General features: G+C 40.6%; 1 protein-coding gene across 1 annotated transcript; it reads right to left on the reverse strand.

Annotated features, from left to right (window-relative positions):
* Nucleotides 1-5,727: 5,727 nt before the first annotated feature.
* LOC137737875 (anaphase-promoting complex subunit 13) lies at nt 5,728-8,057 on the reverse strand. Its single transcript, XM_068477448.1, has 4 exons — nt 7,909-8,057; nt 6,610-6,756; nt 6,446-6,499; nt 5,728-5,970 (listed from the first exon to the last, which is right to left on the reverse strand). Exons 2-4 carry the CDS (start codon nt 6,683-6,685, stop codon nt 5,909-5,911), a joined length of 192 nt encoding a protein of 63 aa, XP_068333549.1. The 5' UTR covers nt 6,686-6,756; nt 7,909-8,057; the 3' UTR covers nt 5,728-5,908.
* Between the last annotated feature and the right edge of the window lie 16,845 nt (nt 8,058-24,902).

The raw sequence follows: 24,902 nt of genomic DNA on the forward strand, positions 1-24,902 counted from the left end.
TAAGTAGATTTAAATCTATTTATTTTGTACGTATAATTGATTGGTACACGGAGTAGTACATCACGTGAGTCATTATAAAAATAGTGAGATATGTTATATATGTGATAAAAAGTTAATAACTTTGAAAAAAAAAAAAAAAAATTCTCACCACTTCTATTAATTTTCATTTTTCCCTGTCTTTTTTGTTTCCTTTTCAACTTTTCTTATAATTTTCACTTTTCCTTCCGGTAGCCTATGGTGCCTACCCATCTTTCCCTAATTCCCTCTCTTTTTTGTTTCCTTTTCAACTTTTCTTATCATTTTCATTTTCCCTCCCTTTTTCTTCACAGAGGGTGGCACTGCAGGGAATGGAATGGAATTATCAATTATGGAATCAAATCAATGGATGCATATTAATTAATAATTATTATAGTTTTTATAAAATTTAATATATATATATATATATTATAGATAGTTAATATTTTGGGGGTATAATTATTATAGTTAATTTAATATATATATATATATATATATATATATATTAGTTTTTAGGGGTATAAAATTGTTAAATTAATATATATAATTATTACAGTATTTTTTTAGGGTTATAAAATTATAAAAATAATATTCTGCTTATCGTGTATCGTGTTACCCACGTGTATACCCGAATCAACCCGTTATCTTAACAGGTGCTTATCGAGTTACCCAATAACGGCCCGATTCGTTATCGTGTCGACCCAAACATCTGTTAATTTCGTGTCGTGTCGTGTCGGGTTATCGGGTCATGTCAAGAATTGCCAGGCCTAGTTTTAACCACGTGCCCTTTTTTCTTCATTTCATTGCATCAGCGCCTTGACTTGAATCGAAACCCTAAGCCCCAAATTCCAAATGAGTTCTAAATGACTAAAATACCCCTGACTTGCATTTGACGCGGCTGAGCGACTGAATTCGTCGTAATACTCCATCATCTTCTCTAGTTTTGCTCCCATATAATCCAAGGAGGTATTTGTTAGTTTGTCCTCTAACTTGTATAAAGTGCCAATTTTTCTCTAAATTTTAATTCAGTCAATTACTCTCTGAACTTTTATAATTAACCAATTTTTCCCCTTTTAGCTAATTACCCACATAAAATTTTATAGATAGCCAATTCTCCCATAGCATTAGGTTTTAAACTTTCATCCAATTTCCATCCATCCAATTTTCCATTCTTTTGACCCTTATACAGTTGTCATGTGTTGCCTGCGTGATCAAAATGGATAAAAATTTGGATGAAAATTTTGAAAATCTAGCATCAAGGAGAAAATTAGCTATTCATAAAAGTTCAGGGGAGGGGTAATTGGCTGAAATTAAAGTTCAAAATTGACTAATTACAAAAATTTAGAAGGTAATCGGCTAAAATGAAAATTCAGGAGAAATTGACAGCTTTAAACAAATATGCCTAATCCAAATCTATGTGAAATCATCCCCTTCTTCCTTACATATCAAAATTACATTAAAACATGGCATCATAGCATAGTTGGATCTGAATACTGGACGTTTAATTCACAATTGTTGTGTGTCGATTGCATGTGTTCTTCGCTGTGACGCACTAATTCTTCTATGTCTTAGTCTAACATGGTTGGGTCTAGCCGAGGAGAGCTATGAGCTCCGATCTTCAATAGGAGTAAAGGGAGAGTCTCTAACACACCCCGACCGAAATCAAGACGTGCTGGCCGTCACATGAGGGTGACGTAGCCATGTGCACAGTGCGGAAGCAAAAGATAATAATAAAAGTATGAATAAATAAAAACCAAACTACTAAATAAACTAATTAAGGTAATACACTAGTGTGAGACTAAGTGTGATAAACATAATCAGAGCACAGAAAGTCTAAGTGCAGTCCAGAAGAATGAATACTAATTACACAACACCCAAAGGTGATCCTACATTTGTGATGTTCTGTCAGAACCATCGTCAAGTCCTCGTGAACCACCAAAGCTGCTTCTAACTAGAACCTGGAGGGGCGCAAAACAAAAAGTGTGAGTGGGAAAAAACAAAAAGTGTGAGTGGGCAAAAACAAAGCTTTTCAAAATCATTTCATTATCAAAAGTTCTAACCCCTTGCCTTAAAACCTGTATAGTTTCCCAAAAAATAGAATATACACATATATCGAAAACATGTTCAGAAATATGCCATGTCAAATGCCTCCACATAAACTGTAAGTAACCCAGGTAATGTCAATCAATGCAAGTAACATGTCAGCCGGAGTCACCTAACGTGACCTATCGGCTAAATCTAGAGCTCAAATCCCCAACTCACTAACTATACCTGCACACGAGTCGGAATCACCTAAAGTGGTCTATATGACAGGACTGGGTGTAAATAAATACGCTCAAGTGCTACAATCACATGAAGACTGGGCAAATAATCGTGGGTCACCTACGAGTCGGAACCACCTATAGTGGTCTGTACGACAGGACTATGCACCTAACTTGGATCCAAGATGAGCGTGTGTACGGGAGGTGAACATCACGTGAAGGACGCCCTACTCTGGGCAGGAGCACTAACACAGGGGGTGCAAGTTATGAGCTCTCTATGCATCTCACATAACCACTAATTCACAATCATAAACCATAAACTTACCTGGCACTTACCTATGCGTCCGCAGCACTAAACATACATATATGCAACTACTAATGCATAAATAAATAGGCAAACGCTATGCATGGCATTTAAAACATATAAACATTCCATTTCATTTTCTGGGAAAAACCATAAGTATATAGGTATATACGGAAAACCAAAAGACCACTCACTGATATGTGGAAGGGTCGTAACTCCCTTGTCTTGAGTGACTGCGCATGTCCTCAGGATGAGTCTCACCTATATGCGAAACAACTACAAAAACGTCAATTTAGAGCACATAACAAAAACTAGGAAATAACTTCTCATACAATGCTCAAATGGGGTGTGTGAATACACCAACGTGATCTACTCAACCTCACAAATATCCCTCCACGTGCCGGCACGTGCCGGCAAGGACACAGCCCTACGCGCCCCCATGCGTGGCCAAAACTGACGAATTCCCTAACCGCTGTTAGGGAATATTCCGTGAAAACTAACAAATTTCGTTAAAACTAACTTGACACTGTTAAGAATATTTCGTTAACTTAACGAAATATTCCCTTGTCTTCTCCAACACTCCTCCGGTATCGCCACTGTCGTCGGAAAACTGGAAAATTTTCAAATCTTAATATCTCACTCGTTTTTTCACCAAATTTCATGAAACTAGTACCAAATTGAAGCTCTTAACTTGTAGAACATTTCCTTACCTGTTTAAGCCCCAAAGATCACGAGATGTCGTCGGAGAAATTCAAGAAAAATCGGCCAAACTCGCAACTCACGATCCCAACGTCCAATTCCACTCAACGACCCACCCTAAGCTTCCTAAGGACCTCACTAACCTCCCTAAAAGCTTCAAATTCCCTGAAAGTCAATAATTCACGTGTGCATGAACAGTGACCAAATCGGAGATTCCTGGTTCGACATGAAATCGAAGGATTCCTTACCTGAAATTGGTATGGTTGAACTCGTATGATCCTCACGAACACAAAGGTACCATTTTCCACTTCGATCCGTCCCGTTTGCAAGGGTTTTGAGTCCCGTCCGTACAAGTGACAAGGGGGGAGAGAGAGAGAGAGAGAGAGAGAGAGAGAGAGAGAGAGAGAGAGAGTTCAAGACAGAGAGAGACACGGGAGAAGATGATGTGGGTGTGGGTGTGTGTGGTCCAGGTGCAACCAACAAAACAACAAAACAATCACCCCAAAATGACAAATACCCACCAAGGGCAAAATCATCATTTCACACCTACAGTACAAATAATTCGGGACGGGCTATCATAGTCTCAGCCCTGGGAGGCTTAAAAAACAATTTTTTTAAAAATATATCTAATTTTCAACTTGTAAAAATAAACGATGAAACGGGTACGGTTAAATGGATAACGATTATGGTTAGTCGTTTATAAACAGTTATGGTTATGGGTATATTCGTTTAGAAAATTACCTAGCGGGTATTGATCTAAATTGTTATAGGTAAATAACAATGGTTATCGGCCCGCCATAACCGTCAAATTCAAATTTAGTGGTCCGGATTACCTAGCCCTTAAGCTCCGTACAATTAGATCTATAGTGGATTTTTGTCCTTTTAAGGGTAGTATGATGGCCACAAGTATAGGTTTTCACAGGAGAGCCATGACGAAGCAACAAAGGAGTGAGAAATAATCAAGTGTTTGAGGATATATGCATACAAGAATGACTGAAATTTTTTACAAGTAATTTTACTACTTTAATTTAGTGTTTTTATCAACACGCAACTAGACCTAGACGAATTCGGATCCTCTCCGGATCCTCTTTGTGAGGATCCTAAGAATTCGTGAATCATATTTGTTCGTTATACATCGTGTGATGAGAAATCATTTTAAATATTTTTATTTAAAATTACATACAAACAGTACCTGACAAAAATTGACCGCACGATGTACGATGAACAAACACGATTTACGAATCTCCAAGATTTGCACCAAAATGTTCTAGAGAGAATCCTGTTAGGACCTAGACTTCTCATAAAAGGCAAGTGTCGATAAAGCAGACGCATGAGAACGTTGGGTACAAAAACGTTGTTTAATTGAGCTTAAGCACTTTTCCTTGCCCGACCGCATAATTGTACCATCAAATTAAAAGGATAGATCTTGGCTGTTGAACAGATCAGCAATAGCTGCTGCTTACGACCAATCAAGGCTGGACATATGTCCAAGTTTGATTAAAAGCATCAAAACTTGGACACATGTCCAGCCGTGATTGGTGCTGCTGATCTTTCAGCAACCAAGTCCAGTTCAAATTAAAATCAGTTCCCACTTACCTTGCAGTATTACAATCATATTCTTCGTTCATAGGATCAAAAGTACTGGGATCAATCAAAAGTTCAATTCTATCAAAACTATTCATTTTCAAATGACATCTACATCGTTCACAAACATCCGTTTTTTTATTTTAAAATTTTCTTATAATTTAATCCATAACAAATTTCGCATCAAGTTCACAATCACAAATGTCTGTATTTTTTAGTTATATTTAAATTATTAGAACTTATATTAAAGAATCAAACAAAACATTCTGTCTTTATCACAAATCGAATCAATATTCGAGACCTTAAATTTCATTTATCATCAATCCAATTACTGTTCACGCTACTTCTTTTTCTTATCAATGAGTAGATCGATTTGATCCGTATACTCCTTTTCTTAAAAAAAGAAAAAGAAAAAGGGGAAGGGATCTTCTTTGGTGGATCTCTCTTGTTCCTGTTTAGTCCCTTTCCTTTCGTTTCGGAAGTTGTTTCGACTTCTACATCTATTTCTTCCTCACTTTCCTCCATTTCTTCCATTTTTGAGGTTTCTTTTAGTTTCTTATTAACAATGGACAACGGCATTCTGCCTAAACAGTAGACACATGTAATAAATAAGAATGTAGCCGTATGAAAACAAGCTGTGAATTATCAGTCTCTGCCATTTAACCATGATCAAAATGTACACCAAATAAATCCGAATCTACTCAAACCTTCACAAGAGGATGACGCTAAACAAGCATTTTTCAGAAAACCCGATCGAGCTTGTCGCTGGGATCTAAATACTTCTTATATATCTTCTGCACAGATTGTGTTAGGCAACCGTAACATAGTTTCAATAAGTTCTTACGACCATGGAAATACTAAGAATGACAAAACTTGTTTCCGAATAAAATAGAATAAAAAGAACATAATACAGATTAGCGTTGCACATGATCAGGTTCATGTAAAGATCACAATCAACAAACCCAAAAAACAATAATCCAATTCATTTTAAGCCGACACAGCCACTAAATTACACACATTCTTACGGCCAAAAGAAAAGGAAAAATCACTGGGAAGGTAATGCAAGATCATGCCAACCATCCGCATCAACTTGTTGAGTCTCTTGATCTGATCAATGGACAAAAAAAGGGAAAAGGGTAATCAGCACAAATAGTGTTTTTCCACAAGAAAATGTAAACACGAAATAGTCCAAACAACTATAGTGACTGAGCTCCAAAAAGCAGAGAAATAACTGCCCTAATAGTTCCTAAACATCGTTAATTTGTTGAAAATCCAAGGCTTTGACTGCATGCAAGTCTAAAGTGTTAAGAAAAAGATGATACTATGCTTCCTCAGAAGGTACGGAATCATCAAGAGAAAACGTGTTAAAGAATAGGGAACACTGCAGCAACAGAAGGAACAAATGTATGCTAAAAACATGTGCCTACGTAACATGATTTACCAGATAATTGAAGGGACTTGATGGCAAGTTCACAAAATGCAACATTGTGAAAGTGCAATGGGCATCAAACCAATATTTTCTTTTTCAGTGAAAAAGTTACACAGGTGGTTTAGAAAATTTTGTAAGAATAAAAAGACGTACTGGAATCCTCAGTGTCATCAGTCCGTACAACAAGCACTGGTGGTAGGGGAAGCTCTGCAAACAATAAAGACTATTTATCAATTGAACTACAAGAAATAAAATGATAATTACTTCTTCAATGTATGCATTTTTAGGTACATTTCAAAGGGGGAGGCAAAGACTACCGTCATCAGGAAGAGTGCTTCTCATCCATTCTTCATCCACAATATCTATTAGTATACCCGGGTTTAAGTCAGCCATGTTTGTTTGCTTTATACCCAAGGCAAAATCCGATCCGGAATTTTTTTTCAGTTCAAACTATTACTAATTATCTACAAAAGAACAACATGAACTAACACATTAATAAGAACACATGCATTCATATTGGGTAGGACAAATCAATCAGAACCAATGTATTAAACTATAGAGAAAAAAGAACTCTGCCATAACATGCTCATTATACGTGAGCAATCTCTAGGACCCAAGATAGTATCTCTAACAAACTCAAGCTAATGACATCTACCCAAAAACATCAAATGAACTAAAGAGTAAAGAGTAGCATAACATTTCAACATAAAACGACCACACCCAAAAACAGTGATCATATTAAGTAAGTCCTGTTAAGCTGAACTAAAGTTTCTGAAGTTTTACGTTTATTTAGCTATTTACTTATTATGGTCTCTTCATGGCAATCGAAATGTAATATTCACATTAAGGAGCTTGGCCTCACTTCCAACTTTCATACATGATAAGGAGTAAATACCGAGGAAAGAAAAATGAAGCAGTATGTAAAGGGTCCCCATAAAGAATATAAACAAGTATTTTCTCAATAACCCCTATATTTAATCTACGTATTGTTCCATAAGACTTTACAAAGGAAGTTTGCAAGTCCTCAAGCCTTTTCTTGTATCCCTTCCCCTATAACTCTAGCCCCTTCGTAACCCTTTCCCTTCAACTCTAGCCCCTTTGTATTTTGGCACAAATCATGTCAAATGCTATAACTTGCATATACAATTAATTCAACAGCCAATAGTATCGTGCAGTTTTTCCACTGGGAGCCGGTTATCCCGCAGAAAGATAAAGAAACAAGACCAAAAGATAAAGAAATTACTCGTAAGTAAAAGACGAATGAGTTGTTCAAAGTTCGTATTGACAGTGGAGTCCTAATGAGTTATTCACCGAAGATTTTCTATACATGTTGCTTGCTAACTCGTATGCGTATTCTTTTGTCAGACTTACTAATCTGCTGAGAAGACGAACATTTTCCTACTTTACCGAAGCAACACTATCGCATCATGTTTTCGAAAAACCCAAAAAAATCCCATTCGAATTAAAATCTCGAATTTGTTTAGAACCCAGATCATATATCAGATTTACACATCAAATTCGAAGCCAGATCACATTTCAGATTTACCATCACAGAAAAGCCCAAATCGCAAAATTATATAGCAGAATCCAAAAACTAAAATGGACGCTACACGTACCTGACTAGCATAGAAATTTCGCAAGCTCAGCTCGCCGGTTGGTTCTAGGGTTCTGCCGACAGACGATGGCTTCGTGAGAGACCAAATGGATTGGGGGGTTTTAGGTTTATGACTAAATTGTTGCGAGTTATACATTTATTAATGAGTAAATTTATTACCGTGAAGTTTTTTTTGTTTTCAACATATGATGAATAAGTTTTTTATGGTTTCAAAGTGGTATATTGAAATCCTGTTTAAGATGCAACGTGGCGCGCCATGTGGATAATGACTTGGAGGCCCACGTAGATATTCAAAAATTATAAAAAGTTAGAGAAAAATTTAAAATTTAAAAAACCTAAACAGTTAAAAGTTATAAGCCCAAAAGGAGATAGGATCCTCTCCGCATCCTCTAGATCCTTCTTTACTATCAGAGTTGGCATCCTAACTTCATCGGAGTTGGCGTGGTGGCTTCGCTGGAGCTACTAATCGGCATCGTCGTAGTCGTCTTGAACGACGAACTCCACTTGTCATTCTGAAAAATAGGGTGCGTAGAAGTTCCCAATAAACAAGCAGAAAAAATGAAGAAGAAGATTGCAAAACAAGAGGAACCAGAAGCAAAACTGAAGAGATGAAAGAAGAAGAAGAAGAAGGATTTGGATGGGTGGGATCTGGAGAGGATCTTATCCCGCCTAAAAGAAAAACCACTTTCTACCAGGAACCCACACCCCAAGAAACCATAATCCAATAGATTCCTTCAAAACCCTACTAGATCCATGTCGTATGCAATTGCACTTGCTCATCGTCGCTCTAGCTTGCCATCGGCCTAACTCTTTATCCTCCTCATGCTGTCACACGATTGGCACCTCGAAGAAGGGTGTGTTATTTATGAAAAAACAATATGGCCCTCAAGCCATCAGAGGCGATGAGGTGGCAAAAACAAAAGATAGAAGTTGTTGAAACACTATGATATTGTAAGAATCCTACCTTTTTGAATTTGATCAGGGTTTTAGGTTTTGCGAATTTTCAATTTTGATTTTTTAGGGATTTTTATGGATTTATGGCTTTTCCATTTCAATTTCCTTTTCTGTAGCTTTTTGGAATTGTGTTTTGTAGTGGGTGTCTTCATTGTTTAGTGTTTTCAATGTGCATGTGGTCTGTGTCTCCATTAATGGTCCTAGTTGCAGTGCTTTAAAAAAACCCTTTTATTGATAGTCCCAATGGTTTGGTTGTCTGTTTTTGTCTTCATCAAACTTATAAAAGCCTTATGGTGGTACATGTTTGGTTGCCTGCTTTCAAAACCTTGTGGTGCTACATGTTTGTGTTTTAAAACCCTTAGTATTAACTTTGCAGGCATGCCAGATTTGTTTACCCTTAAGATTAACCATGGTGGGAAATGGTCTGAAGATGCATATACAAGAGAGTTTAAGGCTTGGTTTGATTATACAGACAAAGACTTTATGCCTTTTTTGAGATTGATGAGATGGATTCATTTTGTATCAATATAGGATTCATAGGATGTCTTATAGGGGGTGATTAAGGTTTGATAGAACGTGACCAACATATGGATAATATGTGCAACTATGTTCTGGGGACTAGGAAAATAGAATTGTAACCTAGAACAATAAAGTACAAAGCAAGTTGCCCTTAAACATAAGCTTTTGACAAATCTAGATGAGAGTAACATAGTTAAAAGGGAGATAACTATAGAAGATTTTGAGGAATCGGGAGTTGCACTATCTATTACAAAGGGTAATGGATCAAAAGTGAAGAAGACTAGAGCAAAAGGCGATGTTGATCACTTAGAAAAATGTCTATGCATTTTGTATGACATAGCTTACCATGTTGATTTAGAAGATAATGGATATGAGAGTGATGGTAGTGTGGGTATTTGGAGGAGTGACACTGAGGGATGACAATGAAGTGGAAATGGTACTGTGAAAGGCCTCTCAATGGTGCTGATTAAGGAGTGGAAATGGTACTAAAAAAGAGACTGAAAATGTTGCAACTGAATGTGGGAAGATGTTGTTGTTGAAGGTATATTGGAAACATTTATTTTTGCAATTTTACTAAAAGTATTCAATTGTTATGTATTGAAAACATTTTTTTAACTAATATGTATTATATGTGGCAGGTAATGCAGATGAGGACACTACTGATAATGTATTTGTGGAAAGTGGCTATACTTTAGATGGTGGTGACGTGGCTACCAAATTCAACCCAAACTCCCCCATCCCACCCCACCTCCACCTCCCTCGCAACCCCCTCTCCCCCACACCTCCCCTCCCATCCAAAAAACCCACCCCATCCTACCCCACCCCCACCTCCCTTGCAACCCCCTGAACCCACCCCTACCTCCCCTGTAAACCCCCAACCCCACCCCCACCTCTACACTTCCACCATGGCTTCTTCACCTTATATCATGGGTATGGGTCACAAATTCAAGATCTAAACAAAGTTTGGATCTTTATAAAGAATTTGAACTAGTAAAAAAATAAAAAAAATAAAAACAAGTTTAAAAAAAAGGGAAGGAAATGGAGGAAAGCCAAGCTTACTCTTGGGTTGAATTCATGTCTCTATGTTCCTCAAACCAGAAAGGAACAACCACCCTCATCGAATGACGTTGCCGCATCTAGATTCTCCAACACTGCAACCCCCCACTTCCAATCTTCAATCCTTAATCCCCACTCCCAGCCGACCCCAACCTGTAACCCACAAACCACAGCTTTTACCTAAACCCGCATCCCACAAATTTCTTGAATCTTACCTATCGAGACAGCTTGGATGGATGTCATTATGAAATGTGGGGTGGGGGGGGGGGTTGCAGGGGAGGTGGGGATGGGGTGGTATGGAGCGGGTTTTTTGGATGGGAGGGGAGTTGAAGAGAGTGGAGGAGAAAGAGAAGGTGGGTCGGACATGGTTTGGGTTACAGGGAAGGGGAAGGATTTCTAGGAGTGTATTATTATTATTTTTTTTAGGGTAAATTATTATAATATTTTAAATGCATAAAAAAATATTATTTTTTACCACGTGGCACAAATGTGGCAGCTACATTAGCTCTTAACTGACCAATGAATGGAAAATGTAACAGATGTATTATATTGAAATAAAATAGTACTTCAGATATGAAAGTAAGATTTTTTGAAGATATTGTATGAAGTTGCAAGAAACCTCAAACCTGAGATGGTAAAGTGTAATTTACCATTTTTAAGGGTTGAGACCAATTTAAGATTACTCTTAAAGATTAAATGATTCCAAAAATTAAATAAAATTAAATTAGGAAGGGCAAAACAGTAAAGTAGCCGCGATCGGGAAGCAAATTTGTCACATCCTGACCCGGGCTCCACCACATCCCGGGCTCGACTCCGCTATAACATGATATTTTCTACTTTAGGCCCCAGCTAGGCCCTCACGATTTTGTTTTTGGGAACTCACACGAGAACTTCCCAGTGGGTCACCCATCCTGGGCATGCTCTCGCCCGAACTTTCTTAACTTCAGAGTTCCGATGAACGCCGAAGCCAGTGAGCTCCCAAAAGGCCTCGTGCTATATGGAGGTAGGCATGTACATATAAGGCACATCACCCCCTCTCCGTTGGTCAATGTGGGATGTTACAATCCACCCCCCTTAGGGGCCCGACATCCTCTTCAGCACATTCGCACCACACGGCAGAGTGGCTCTGATACCATCAAAAGTTGTCACATCCCGACCCAAACTCCACCACATCCCGGGCTCAACTCTGCCGTAGCACGATGTTGTCCACTTTGGGCTCTGACCACGCCCTAACAATTTTGTTTCTGGGAACACACACGAGAACTTCCCAGTGGGTCACCCATCCTAGGATTGCTCTTGCGCGAACTCACTTAACTTCGAAGTTCTGATGAACTCCTAAGCCAGTGAGCTCCCAAAAGGCCTCATGCTATATGAAGGTGGGCATGTACATATAAGGCACATCACCCCCTCTCTGTTGGTCGATGTGGGATGTTACAAGATTGGCGCTCATATTGCGCGGTACCAAGTTTGAAAATCAAATTAGATGTTGTCGTTGCAAAAGCAAAACAAATAGCGCATTTGGAAATCTCTTTCTCTCGTTCTTAGAGCAGTTCCACTGTGGGAAAGGCCCCCTTGCTATTCACTATTTAATCCACCCAGTGAACAGTAAATGCCCTTAGTGAACAGTAACTGCCCTTAATGAACAGTAACTGCCTTTTGCATCTCCACCCCTACATTGAATAGACCTAGCAATAGGCAATAAAATATTAGTATTTTTTTATTTATAAAATAATACAAAATAATTTAATTTGTAATTTCGGATAAGATTTTTAATCGTTCTCGTTGCACCACGTGTCATTATCCGAAAAGACAATTATTAGTGATGGATTTCGATAAGATTTTTATCAAAGTAGCTAATAAATAAATAATACAAACAAATAATTATAATGTAAATTTGGGTATAGTACAAACAAATAAATAATATATTGTTACCTGATCCGCTAAATTTTCCCCACTTCGAAGATTACTACTAGCTTGTGCCAAGGCGTCTCTCCATGTACTAAACGATTGTGCCAATAGTTTCCAATGATTAGACATCGATTCTTTGGTTCTTTTCCCACCAATTTTCTCAAGATAATTGGTATGAATAAGACTCCACATTTCTCGCAACTGCATCTCATTACTTATAATCGGATCATGAGTAACTTCAACTCAGCTAGTACACTACGCAACATCTTCAAGAGCGTTCAATTCGTACCTGCATCATTAGTCATTTTGTTGGAAAAAATTGGATTAAAACTTTGGGAGAAACATAGGAATGTGGTTGAAAGTAGTTGAGAAAATATGAATGACACACCCCGATCGAGATCAGGGCATGCTGGCCGTCACATGGGAGTGACGTAACCATGTGCACAGTGCGGAAGCTAATAAAATAATAATATAAGTAGTACGAATAAATAAAAACTAGCTTTATACAAAGTAATAACGAACAAGTGCAAGCGTAAGTGCGACATTAAGTTCAGAGCATGAAAGCCTAATGCAGTCCAGGAGAAAACGAAGCAACAAAAGTACACCCGAAGGTGGTCCTACACTGGTGGTGGTCTGTCAGATATGCCGGGGAAATCCTTAGGGAAGCCACCAAACGTGCTAGCCGACTAGAACCTAGAGGGGCGCAAAACAAAAGCGTGAGTGGGCAAAAACAAAGCTTTTCGAAAACCATTTAATAAATAAGTTCTAACCCCTCGCCGTAAAACCTGTACACTTCCCAGAAAATAGAATATATATATATATATATATAACTCCTGCTCAAGAAGATGTTATGCCAAAACCTCAAAGTAAAATGCAAGTGCTCAGGTAATATCGCATCAATATCATATAATCTGTCAGCCGGAGTCACCTAACGTGACCTGTATGGCTGAATCTAGAGCTCAAATCTCCATCTCACTAACTAGACCTGCACACGAGTCGGAGCCACCTAAAGTGGTCTGTACGACAGGCCTGGGTGTAACATATATATACGCTCAATTGCTACGATCACGTGAAGGCTGTGCGAATAATCGCGGGTCACCTATGAATCGGAACCACCTAAAGTGGTATGTACAACAAGACTGTGCACCTAACTTGGATCCAAGCTGAGCGTGTGGTGCGGGAGGTGAACATCACGTGAAGGACTGTGCCCAACTCTGGGCGGGAGCACTGACACCGGGGGTGCAGGTTATGAGCTCTCTATGCATCTCAAATCACTACTGAAAGTAAACATAAATCACAACTCACCTGGCACTTACCTGGGCGTCCGCAGCACCAAACATACATATATATGAACAATTAACAATGCATAAACAACGGCAAAACGATAGGCATGGCATATAACGAATAAACGTTCTAAATCAATTTCTGGGAAAAACATAAGTATATAGGTATATACGGAAAACCAAAAGCCCACTCACTGGTAAGTGGAAGGGTCGTAACCCCCCTGCCTCGAGTGACCACGCTCGTCCTCGGGATAGGATTCATCTATATGCGAAACAACTACAAAAACGTTAATTTTAAAGCACATAACCAAACTTAAGAAATAACTTCTCATACAATGCTCAAAAGGGGTGTATGAATACACCAACGTGATATACTCAACCTCAGGATCATCCCCATATTTTTAGAAAAATTTTCACCGCCGCACGCGCCCCCACGTGCAGGCACGTGCCTGGCACGTTGACGACGTCAGTTAACGCCATCAGGAATATTCCGTTAACTTTAACGGATTCCGTCAACGGCGTTAGGAATATTCCGTCCAAAATCACGGAATATTCCGTCGTCTTCTCCGGCGAGGCTCCGGCGCCGGAAAATCGGGAAAACTTCAAATCGTCCTATCTTCTTCGTTTTTCAACCAAATTTCACAAAATTGGTACCAAATTGAAGCTTACAACGAGAGGAACAAAATCATACCACTTTCAAGTGCTAAAATCCACGAAATCTCACCGGGAAAATACCCCCAACTCCAGCCAACCTCGAAACTCGTGATCCCGACGTCCAAAACCTTCAAACGAACCACCCCGAGCCTCCTAAGGACCTCACCAAGCTTCCTACAAGCTTGAAATTCCCAAAAACATTAGAATTTACGTGTGCATGAACAATACCAAAAATCGGGTATCCCGAGTTCGACGTGAAAACGAAGGTATCCTTACCTGAAATGGGTATGGTTGGACTCCAATGAACCTCACGAGCATAGATATGTACTTTGTTTCTTCGATCTGTGAAGATTTGGGTGGTTTTGGAGTGTGTCTGTACACATGGGTATGAAAATGGGAAGGGAAATGGCACGGGATGGGTGCAGGGATAGGGGAAAGGGTGAAGGGAAGGTGTGGGGAAAATGTATGGTGCAAAACCAGCCACACCAAGCTCAAAACAACCACACAACGAAAAAATCACACTAGGGGCAAAATCGTCTTTTCACGCGTACGTTTTAAAATTTTCGGAATGGGCTGTCACAACCTAACCACCTTATTAGAATTTCATCCCGAAATTCAAAACAATCATTCAACAAACCCCTAGTGATCAAAGAACAACCGAGGATACAAATCCCTCATCCGATCTTCTGTTTCCCACGTAGCTTCCTCCACAGAATGATTTCTCCACAAAACTTTCACTAAGTTCACCGTCTTGTTCCTCATAACCTTTTCCTTCCAATCTAGTATCGTCACTGGTTCCTCATCATAAGTCAAATCTGGATTAATTTCCAAAGGTTGAGGAGGTATCACATGAGACGGATCAGCAACATAATGTCGAAGCATGGACACGTGAAAAACGTTATGTACTCTAGCCAACTCTGAAGGCAACTCCAACCTGTAAGCTACCTTACCAACTCGCTCAGTGACCATGTATGGTCCAATGTACCTGGGACTCAACTTACCTTTCTTTCCAAACTGTACAACACCTCTCCATGGTGAAAGCTTCAGAAATACCCAATCGCCAACCTCATACACTCTGTCAGTAGCATGCCGATCTGCTAAACTCTTCTGCCTGTCCTGGGCTGCCTTCAGGTTAGACTTAATTACCTGAACATTTTGAGTAGTCTCCTCAACAATCTCTGGACCCACTAAAACTCTTTCTCCGACCTCTGACCAACACAATAGTGTGCGACAAGATCTGCTATACAATGCCTCAAATGGTGCCATGCCGATACTCGAATGAAAGCTGTTGTTGTAGGCAAATTTCATTAAATCCAACCGCTTGTGCCAAGCATCACCAAACTGTAGCACCGAAGCTCGCAACATATCCTCCAAAGTCTGAATGGTTCTCTCTGACTGTCTGTCCGTCTGAGGATGATACGCCGTACTATAAAGTAGTCTCGTACCCAAAGCTTCCTGAAACGCCACCCTAAACTTAGATGTAAATCGTGGATCACGATTTGAGACAATACTCACAGGGACACCATGGTATTTCACAATCTTCGAGATGAACAACTCTGCTAATTGGCCCAAAGAATACTTCTCCCTTACGGGAATAAAAATGTGCTGACTTAGTAAGCCGATCAACAATCACCCAAATGCCGTCAAAACCATTATGTGTACACGGAAGCTTGTACACAAAACCATTTCCACTCTGGAACGGGAAGCGGCTGCAACAACCCAAACGGCTTCTTCCTTTCCGCCTTAACTTGCTGACAAACAACACACCTACTCACATACTCAGTTATTTCCTTCTTCATACCCGGCCAATAATAAAACGGTCGAATGGTATGATACATTTTAGTAGCTCCTGGATGCATGGCATAAGCCGAGATATGTGCTTCATCGAGAATTACTTTCTTTAAATCCAAACTATTAGGCACAAACATCCTACCTTCTTGCATCAACATGCCATCCGAATCACGAACTCTGAGGTCTCTCCTCCTTCCCCGATCTCGAGCTTGGATCAATTCTTGAGTTTCTCTATCAGCTACCTGAGCTTCAAGCACCCGATCGACCAAAATTGGCCTAACTTGAAAATTAGCAAGTAAAGCCACATCTCGATCTTCTGCTTCCAACCTCACTCCCGTAGAACGTAAGTCTGCCAGAAGAGGAATACGACTAGCGTATAATGCATTGATACGGCCCTGAGACTTCCTGCTAAGTGCATCCGCCACCACATTTGCACGACCAGGGTGATAATCAATCGTGCAGTCATAATCACTGAGCAACTCCAACCACCTCCGCTGACGAAGATTAAGATCTTTTTGCGTAAAGAGATACTGAAGACTCTTATGATCTGTAAAGATCTTACATTTCTCTCCATAAAGGTAGTGTCTCCACAACTTCAACGCAAAAAATGATAGCTGCTAACTCCAAATCATGGGTAGGGTAATTCAACCCATGAGGTTTCAACTGTCGCGAAACGTAAGCAATCACCCTACCATGCTGCATCAACACACATCCCAAACCATTCAATGAAGCATCACTATAAACCTCGAAATCACCACTATCGTCCGGGAGTGCCAAAACAGGTGCGTGAGTGAGACAATACTTCAACTGCTGAAAACTCTGCTCACACTTATCATCCCACTCAAATTTAACATCTTTCCTCGTTAACCTTGTCAGTGGTAAAGCAATCACAGAAAAATCCTTAACAAACCGTCGATAATACCCTGCTAAACCAAGGAAACTCCTCACCTTTGTGACGGTTCGTGGTTGCTCCCATTTCTCCACAGCTGCGACCTTTTGAGGATCCACCAAAATACCCTGAGCTGAAATGATGTGCCCCAAAAACGCGACTTGGTCTAACCAAAACTGGCACTTGCTAAACTTAGCATACAATTGGTGTTCCCTCAACCTTTTCAACACCAAGGTAAGATGTCGAACATGCTCCGCTTTCGATTTAGAATACACCAAAATGTCGTCGATGAAAACAATAACAAACCTATCCAAATATGGCTGGAACACTCGGTTCATCAAATCCATAAAAGCAGCTGGTGCATTCGTCAACCCAAATGGCATAACCAGAAACTCGTAATGACCATAACGAGTCCTGAACGCCGTCTTAGGAACGTCATCCCTACTAATCTTCAGCTGATAATATCCAGACCTCAAGTCAATCTTGGAGAATACACAAGCACCTCGAAGCTGATCAAACAAATCATCAATACGCGGCAACGGATAACGGTTTTTAATCGTCACCCGATTCAATTGCCTGTAATCAATACATAGCCTCAAAGTTCCGTCTTTCTTCCTCACAAACAAAACTGGAGTTCCCCAAGGTGAAGTACTAGGCTGAATAAAACCCTTATCCACTAATTCCTGCAACTGAACTTTCAATTCCCTTAACTCAGCGGGAGCCATACGATAAAGAGTCAAGGAAATAGGATTAGTACCTGGAAGCAACTCAATAGTGAACTCCATGTCTCGGTCTGGCGGTAAACCAGGTAAATCCTCAGGGAAAACATCGGGAAAGTGTCTGACTACCCTCACATCCTCTACTCTACTAGGAGCAGCCTCATCCAACACCACACGAGCTAAGTACCCCTGGCAACCTTTAGACAACAACCTTTTCGCTCGCAAGGCCGAAATAACGCCATGTCTCACCCCACTCTGCTCGCCCACAAAAGTAACCACAGGTAGTCCAGGGCGATGGAACGTAACTATTTTCCCGTAACAATCAATATTGGCACGATTGAAATGCAACCAATCCGTGCCCAGAATCACATCAAAGTCAACAATGTCCAACGGGATAAGATCAGCTGGCATAACAACATCCTCCACTATCACTGGACATCCTGGGTACACACGATCTACAATACATCTCTCCCCTCTAGGCATAGCGAACTCTAAATCATACCCTAGAGGTGTGGGGCGAGGTTGCGTCACTTGAGCAAATGTATAAGAAATTACAAAATGTGTAGCACCACAATCACTTAATACTCTAACAAAATAACCAAGGATATTTAACGTACCCATGATCAAATTTGGATTGTTCTGAGCATCCTGCAGAGAAATATTATGAATATGCCCCTGGGTCTGCTGTCGTCCACCTCGACCTCTGCTCGTCTGGCCACCACGACCCTGAGTGCCACGCCCCTGACTGGGCTGACCAGACTGCCTCGAAGACCCCGCACTACTCGTAGCAATCTCCCCCTGCTGAATCTGTCCTCCCTGAAACCACTGAGGCCCACCTGCTGGAACTGGAGGATACGACGTATAGCCGCCAGAATACGAAGGATAACCGCCCTGGGGATATGGGTCCTGGGGATACTGATATTGTCCCGGGGCATAAGGAACAGCATCGCCCTGATAGTAGTAGGCACCACCTCAACCTGCTTGCCCATAATTACCCGGACCCTGGATCTGCTGAATCGGTACAGGTGGTGGCAAGAAAGTCTGCTGCGGCTTCTGCTGCTGACTCTGGGGATAATTTGCAGCCCGATGTCCCATCTGCCCACAAGTAAAGCAACCACTGCTACCTCGCTTACACTCACCAAAATGCCGATTATTACACCTGCGACAAACTGGGGCCCTACCTCTACCAGCATCACCCTGTCTCTGGCCTCTAGCACCACCAGCAAACCTACCTCCACGTCCTTGACCAGTGGCGCTAAAACCCCCGCTAGAAGAGCTAGAACTAGTGCCACCCCTCTTGAAGTTCTGTGTCCTACGAGGTCCGAGCGACGCCTGACCTTTACCTTTATCATCCTTCCTCTGATTACCCTCTTTCTCTTCCTCCTCACTCTCGCTCGGCATATTTTCTGAATCCTCAATTCTCAGCAGAATCTCATAAAACTCCTGGTAGGTATCACAGTGGGTAGTGGTCGCCATCGAACGCCACTTCTTCTTAGTGCCTAAACGGAAACGACGAAGCATCTCCGCTGGATTACCAGCAACATCTGGATGATAGCGAGACAAATTAGTGAACCTCCGGTAGTACTCATTCGCTGTCAACTTCCCTTGTCTTAACTCAGTGAATTCCTGCTTCTTTCGATCAATATACTCGGAGGCACAAACCTTCTCCTGAACAGCTCTCGGAAAACATCCCAATCCGTCTTCTCAGCTGGAGTCAAATGACGAAGTTCCTGCTCCCACTAGGATGCAGACTCCTTACCCAAAAACCACGATGTCGTCTTAACCCACTTCTCGACAGGGAGATTCCCCTGACTGTGCAAAACACGAAAAGTCTTCTCAATATGCTCTAACCATCGCTCCGCACCCTCATGACCCTCGTTGCCTTCAAACTTATCCAACTTCAAATTATACATAGTCTCCAGAGGGGTCCTCTGGGGAGGGCGGATCGCCGACTGAATAGCTGTAGCAATAGCTTCCCCCAGCTGAGCAATATCGGGGAAACTAAGCTCAGCAGAGCGACGTGGTTCCTGACGAGGCGGCATAATTCTGACAGAAGACACCAAAACCATTAGAATACCCACAAAAGCACAGGACTGCCAAACCTAGGCTCTGATACCAAACTGACACACCCCGATCGAGATCAGGGCATGCTGGCCATCATGTGGGAGTGACGTAACCATGTGCACAGTGCGGAAGCTAATAAAATAATAATATAAGTAGTACGAATGAATAAAAACTAGCTTTACACAAAGTAATAACGAACAAGTGCAAGCGTAAGTGCTACACTAAGTTCAGAGCATGAAAGCCTAATGTAGTCCAGGAGAAAACGACACAACAAAAGTACACTCGAAGGTGATCCTACACTGGTGGTGGTTTGTCAGATATGCCGGGGAAATCCTCAGGGAAGCCACCAAACATGCTAGCCAACTAGAACCTGGAGGGGCGCAAAACAAAAGCGTGAGTGGGCAAAAACAAAGCTTTTCGAAAACCATTTAATAAATAAGTTCTAACCCCTCGTCGTAAAACCTGTACACTTCCCAGAAAATAGAATATATATATATATATATATATATATATATATATAAGTCATGCTCAAGAAGATGCTATGCCAAAACCTCAAAGTAAAATGCAAGTGCTCAGGCAATATCGCATCAATATCATATAATCTGTCAGCCGGAGTCACCTAATGTGACATGTACGGCTGAATCTAGAGCTCAAATCTCCATCTCACTAACTAGACCTGCACACGAGTCGGAACCACCTAAAGTGGTCTGTACGATAGGCCTGGGTGTAACATATATATACGCTCAAGTGCTACGATCACGTGAAGGCTGTGCGAATAATCGCGGGTCACCTACGAGTCGGAACCACCTAAAGTGGTCTGTACGACAAGACTGTGCACCTAACTTGGATCCAAGCTGAGCGTGTGGTGCGGGAGGTGAACATCACGTGAAGGACTGTGCCCAACTCTGGGCGGGAGAACTGACACCGGGGGTGCAGGTTATGAGCTCTCTATGCATCTCAAATCACTACTGAAAGTAAACATAAATCACAACTCACCTGGGCGTCCGCAGCACCAAACATACATATATATAAACAATTAACAATGCATAAACAACGGCAAAACGATAGGCATGGCATATAACGAATAAACGTTCTAAATCAATTTCTGGGAAAAACATAAGTATATAGGTATATACGGAAAACCAAAAGCCCACTCACTGGTAAGTGGAAGGGTCGTAACCCCCCTGCCTCGAGTGACCACGCTCGTCCTCGGGATAGGATTCACCTATATGCGAAACAACTACAAAAACGTTAATTTTAAAGCACATAACCAAACTTAAGAAATAACTTCTCATACAATGCTCAAAAGGGGTGTATGAATACACCAACGTGATCTACTCAACCTCAGGATCATCCCCATATTTTTAGAAAAAAATTTCACCGCCGCACGCGCCCCCACGCGCCGGCCACGCGCAGGCACGTGCCTGGCAAGCTGACGACGTCAGTTAACGCTGTCAGGAATATTCCGTTAACTTTAACGGATTCCGTCAACGGCGTTAGGAATATTCCGTCCAAACTGACGGAATATTCCGTCGTCTTCTCCGGCGAGGCTCCGGCGCCGGAAAATCGGGAAAACTTCAAATCGTCCTATCTTCTTCGTTTTTCAACCAAATTTCACAAAATTGGTACCAAATTGAAGCTTACAACGAGAGGAACAAAATCATACCACTTTCAAGTGCTAAAATCCACGAAATCTCGCCGGAAAATACCCCCAACTCCAGCCAACCTCGAAACTCGTGATCCCGACGTCCAAAACCTTCAAATGAACCACCCCGAGCCTCCTAAGGACCTCACCAAGCTTCCTACAAGCTTGAAATTCCCAAAAACATAAGAATTTACGTGTGCATGAACAGTATCAAAAATCGGGTATCCCTAGTTCGACGTGAAAACGAAGGTATCCTTACCTGAAATGGGTATGGTTGGACTCCAATGAACCTCACGAGCATGGATATGTACTTTGTTTCTTCGATCTGTGAAGATTTGGGTGGTTTTGGAGTGTGTCTGTACACATGGGTGTGAAAATGGGAAGGGAAATGGCACGGGATGGGTGCAGGGATAGAGGAAAGGGTGAAGGGAAGGTGTGGGGGAAAATGTGTGGTGCAAAACCAGCCACACCAAGCTCAAAACAACCACACAACGAAAAAATCATACTAGGGGCAAAATCGTCTTTTCACGTGTACGTTTTAAAATTTTCGGAACGGGCTGTCACAATGAAACTGTGGTGTAAGGTAGAAGATAATGAGAAGGTATTTATTAAAATGTAAAATCAATTTTTTTTTTTAAATTTTCCAAAATTTTTTTTTTGGATTTTTATTAATTTTTTTACATTTTTATTCACCTAATTAATCTTTGCTTTTGGATTAAAAAAAATTTGAATTCCAACACTCCAGATTGTGCCACATGGCACAACGGTAAGATTTCTAATTTTTAAACTGTTTTTTTTTTTAATTTATAAAGGTGAATAATGTGGACTGTTGATCTCAGATCCAACGGTTGAAATTAAATAAGGTTTTAAAATTATTATTACCATTGGAAATCCAATGGTATAAAACAAATAACCGTTGAGATCCAATGGACGCCAAGGCGCCACGTGGCCTCCAACGGTCATTGACGATGGCCTACGCACGCGGGCCCCAGCGGCTAACGCAAAATAGAAGCAAAACGTGGTTGTCGTCAGGATGATGTTAGCCTTGCATCGAACCCACTCCGGGCTCCAGGGCTAGCAACTCTCCACGGGCCTCTCCCTCGGACCTGCTTGGGCTTGCTCGCCAGCAGACGCTGGACTTCATCACTCGAGCTCTTTGACGCTATTCCTACGCCTGTCCCTCGGGCTAGAGCACACGGTGGAAGTGCTCTTAATTTGCTTTCCTGTTATCAAATCAGATTAATTGCACTCTTGTTTTTTTCTTAGCCATTTATCCAGTTAGGGTTTTGAGCAGAAATCACGCCCCTTTCTTGGTTTTCTTATTTTGTCCAATACTAGCTTGTCTAAAGACTAGATGTTGGTAATGTCGGACACGCCTTAAAGTAAAGTGCCAACATATCAATACATCTTATTTGAGAGGCTGCTTTCTGAAACATTTGAACATTTGAAAAGCCACCATAAATATCATCATTTAGGATTTCTGTTGTACGTGTAAAGGCTCTCATTTGCATTGTTTTGTTTTCATGGAGTTATGGAATCTTGGTTTTTCAGTTGTCTAGTGTTGTTTAGTTGATGCCAGATTCAGTTGTGGTTTGAGTGCTGGAATGGCGTTATTGATAAGCATTCATGTGGAGGCAATTCCTCGTGTTGTGGTGTGTTTACAACTTTATGTTAATCGTGATATATTTTGAGTCGATTTTTGTTTGGTTTATTCTTCCATGGATGCAAGTTTCATTGGCTCTTCGTTTAAAATCTTTTGGTTTCTATAGAATTTATATATGTTTACATCTTCTCTCTTCCAAGAGGAGGCAAGTTATTAAGCTTTTGTCCTCAATATAAATTTTTACAAACTTCACAATTTGGGACCTGTCTGGTGTATCGTTGCTCAGAAACATGGCAAGCCAATATTTTTGTATAGCATGGTTTTACTTGTTTTATTGTATGAACTGGTATTAACAATTGATATCCATCAATATGAAAGCCAAAGCAATGTTGTAGGTGTGATTTAGAAGTTCTGATTTATAAGCCTGGTTTTGAGGGAGCAAAGGATGAGGAGATGGGTCGTTTATGGAATAGAGTTCATTATTTGGCTTCTATCACGGCGTTAGTTCTTTCAGGAAATTGTAATTCTCTTAGTCCGTTGCTTGACTTATAAAGTCCAATAATTTTGTTCTTTTACATTTGGTCACAAGTTGCGGGTCTTCCATTCTTTCCCTTGCTTGGTGTTTACGTAGCTTACACTTGTATTCCACATTGAAGAAAGGCCGCACTTTATGATTATCCAATTTATTCATCCACCACTTTAAGGAGTGGGAGCTTAGTATTTACCAAGACATTGCCACCAACACGACATGCAAAATGACTACTTTTGCTTCTTGTTGTCGTTACTTTCGTTCTTAATAGCATAGCCACTTTCAATTTTCTTTCGAAATTCTCACTGCCCGACCCAACTTCTTTAGCTGCCACTCTAATATTAGGGATTTCTTACCTCACGTAATCTCTCTGTCTTTCTCTCTCTCTGCCCTCATCTATCTAACTCCATTTCGATTTTAAAGTAAAACAATGAGTTTGCCAAGCTTTTGCTAGTTTTTCACATCAGGTTTGTTATCAAGCTGTTTAAGTGCAAATTTTGTTGGTCAACCAGCTTCGGTCTATTGCACATATTTGTAAGTGTTGCAGATATGAATTCAAAATAAATCAAGATGCATTTTGGCTTGTTAATTTAATACTCTTATCATATAATGAAAGGGTTGCAATTGAATTACTCTGCAAGTCATGTCAAAATTCCAGAATCAGGCGATTGTAAAGAGGTTATGGACAGAAGTTTGCAAATAAATGGTAACTACAAATATTGTCAAGGTACAAAAATTTGTAGACAATCTTTCCAGGCATGCCTCATTGTTCGTATGAATAGCATATCATTCCTTATCATTTGGGTACATCCTTCCTTAAACTAAAATGGTACCATTCATGAACTTTCCTCATCCCATTTTTTGATATGGACTAATGACGGATTTTTCTTTAAGATTACAAGATCAATAATTAGGAGAGTACTGTGCAAACCATTCAACCTTGTTGCATGAGACTTGCATCTAATGACCAGGGAAGCAATGTGGTTTTTTTGTACCCTTGCTGTGGAAAGTGAGGAACAACGGCAGGAAAAAGTTATAAGTTATCTTCTTTTATAATAGGTATTACTGCTTGTTGGCACCCTCTGTTGAAGATTGTGCCGTGTCATCCGATCAGCTCAGATGATTGGTTTCCTGTTTCTGAATAATGATATAAAAGCATTCCAACCCGCCAAATTTGCTTCATAAGAGGCTACTACCATCTTCAGATTGTTATCATAGACATGCATATCACTCTGCTCAATGTGTTGAACCACATTTCTCTCACCATAATTGACTACTATCAGTGCCAATGCAGCTCTTCCTTACCCAGACAGGTTTTCCGGGTTACAGATTCTGGTGCCATGTATCAAATGATGCAGTTTTGTCAAATTTATCTCCGGCA

Source organism: Pyrus communis, chromosome 6, assembly GCF_963583255.1.
Source record: "Pyrus communis chromosome 6, drPyrComm1.1, whole genome shotgun sequence".
Taxonomy (NCBI): domain Eukaryota; kingdom Viridiplantae; phylum Streptophyta; class Magnoliopsida; order Rosales; family Rosaceae; genus Pyrus; species Pyrus communis.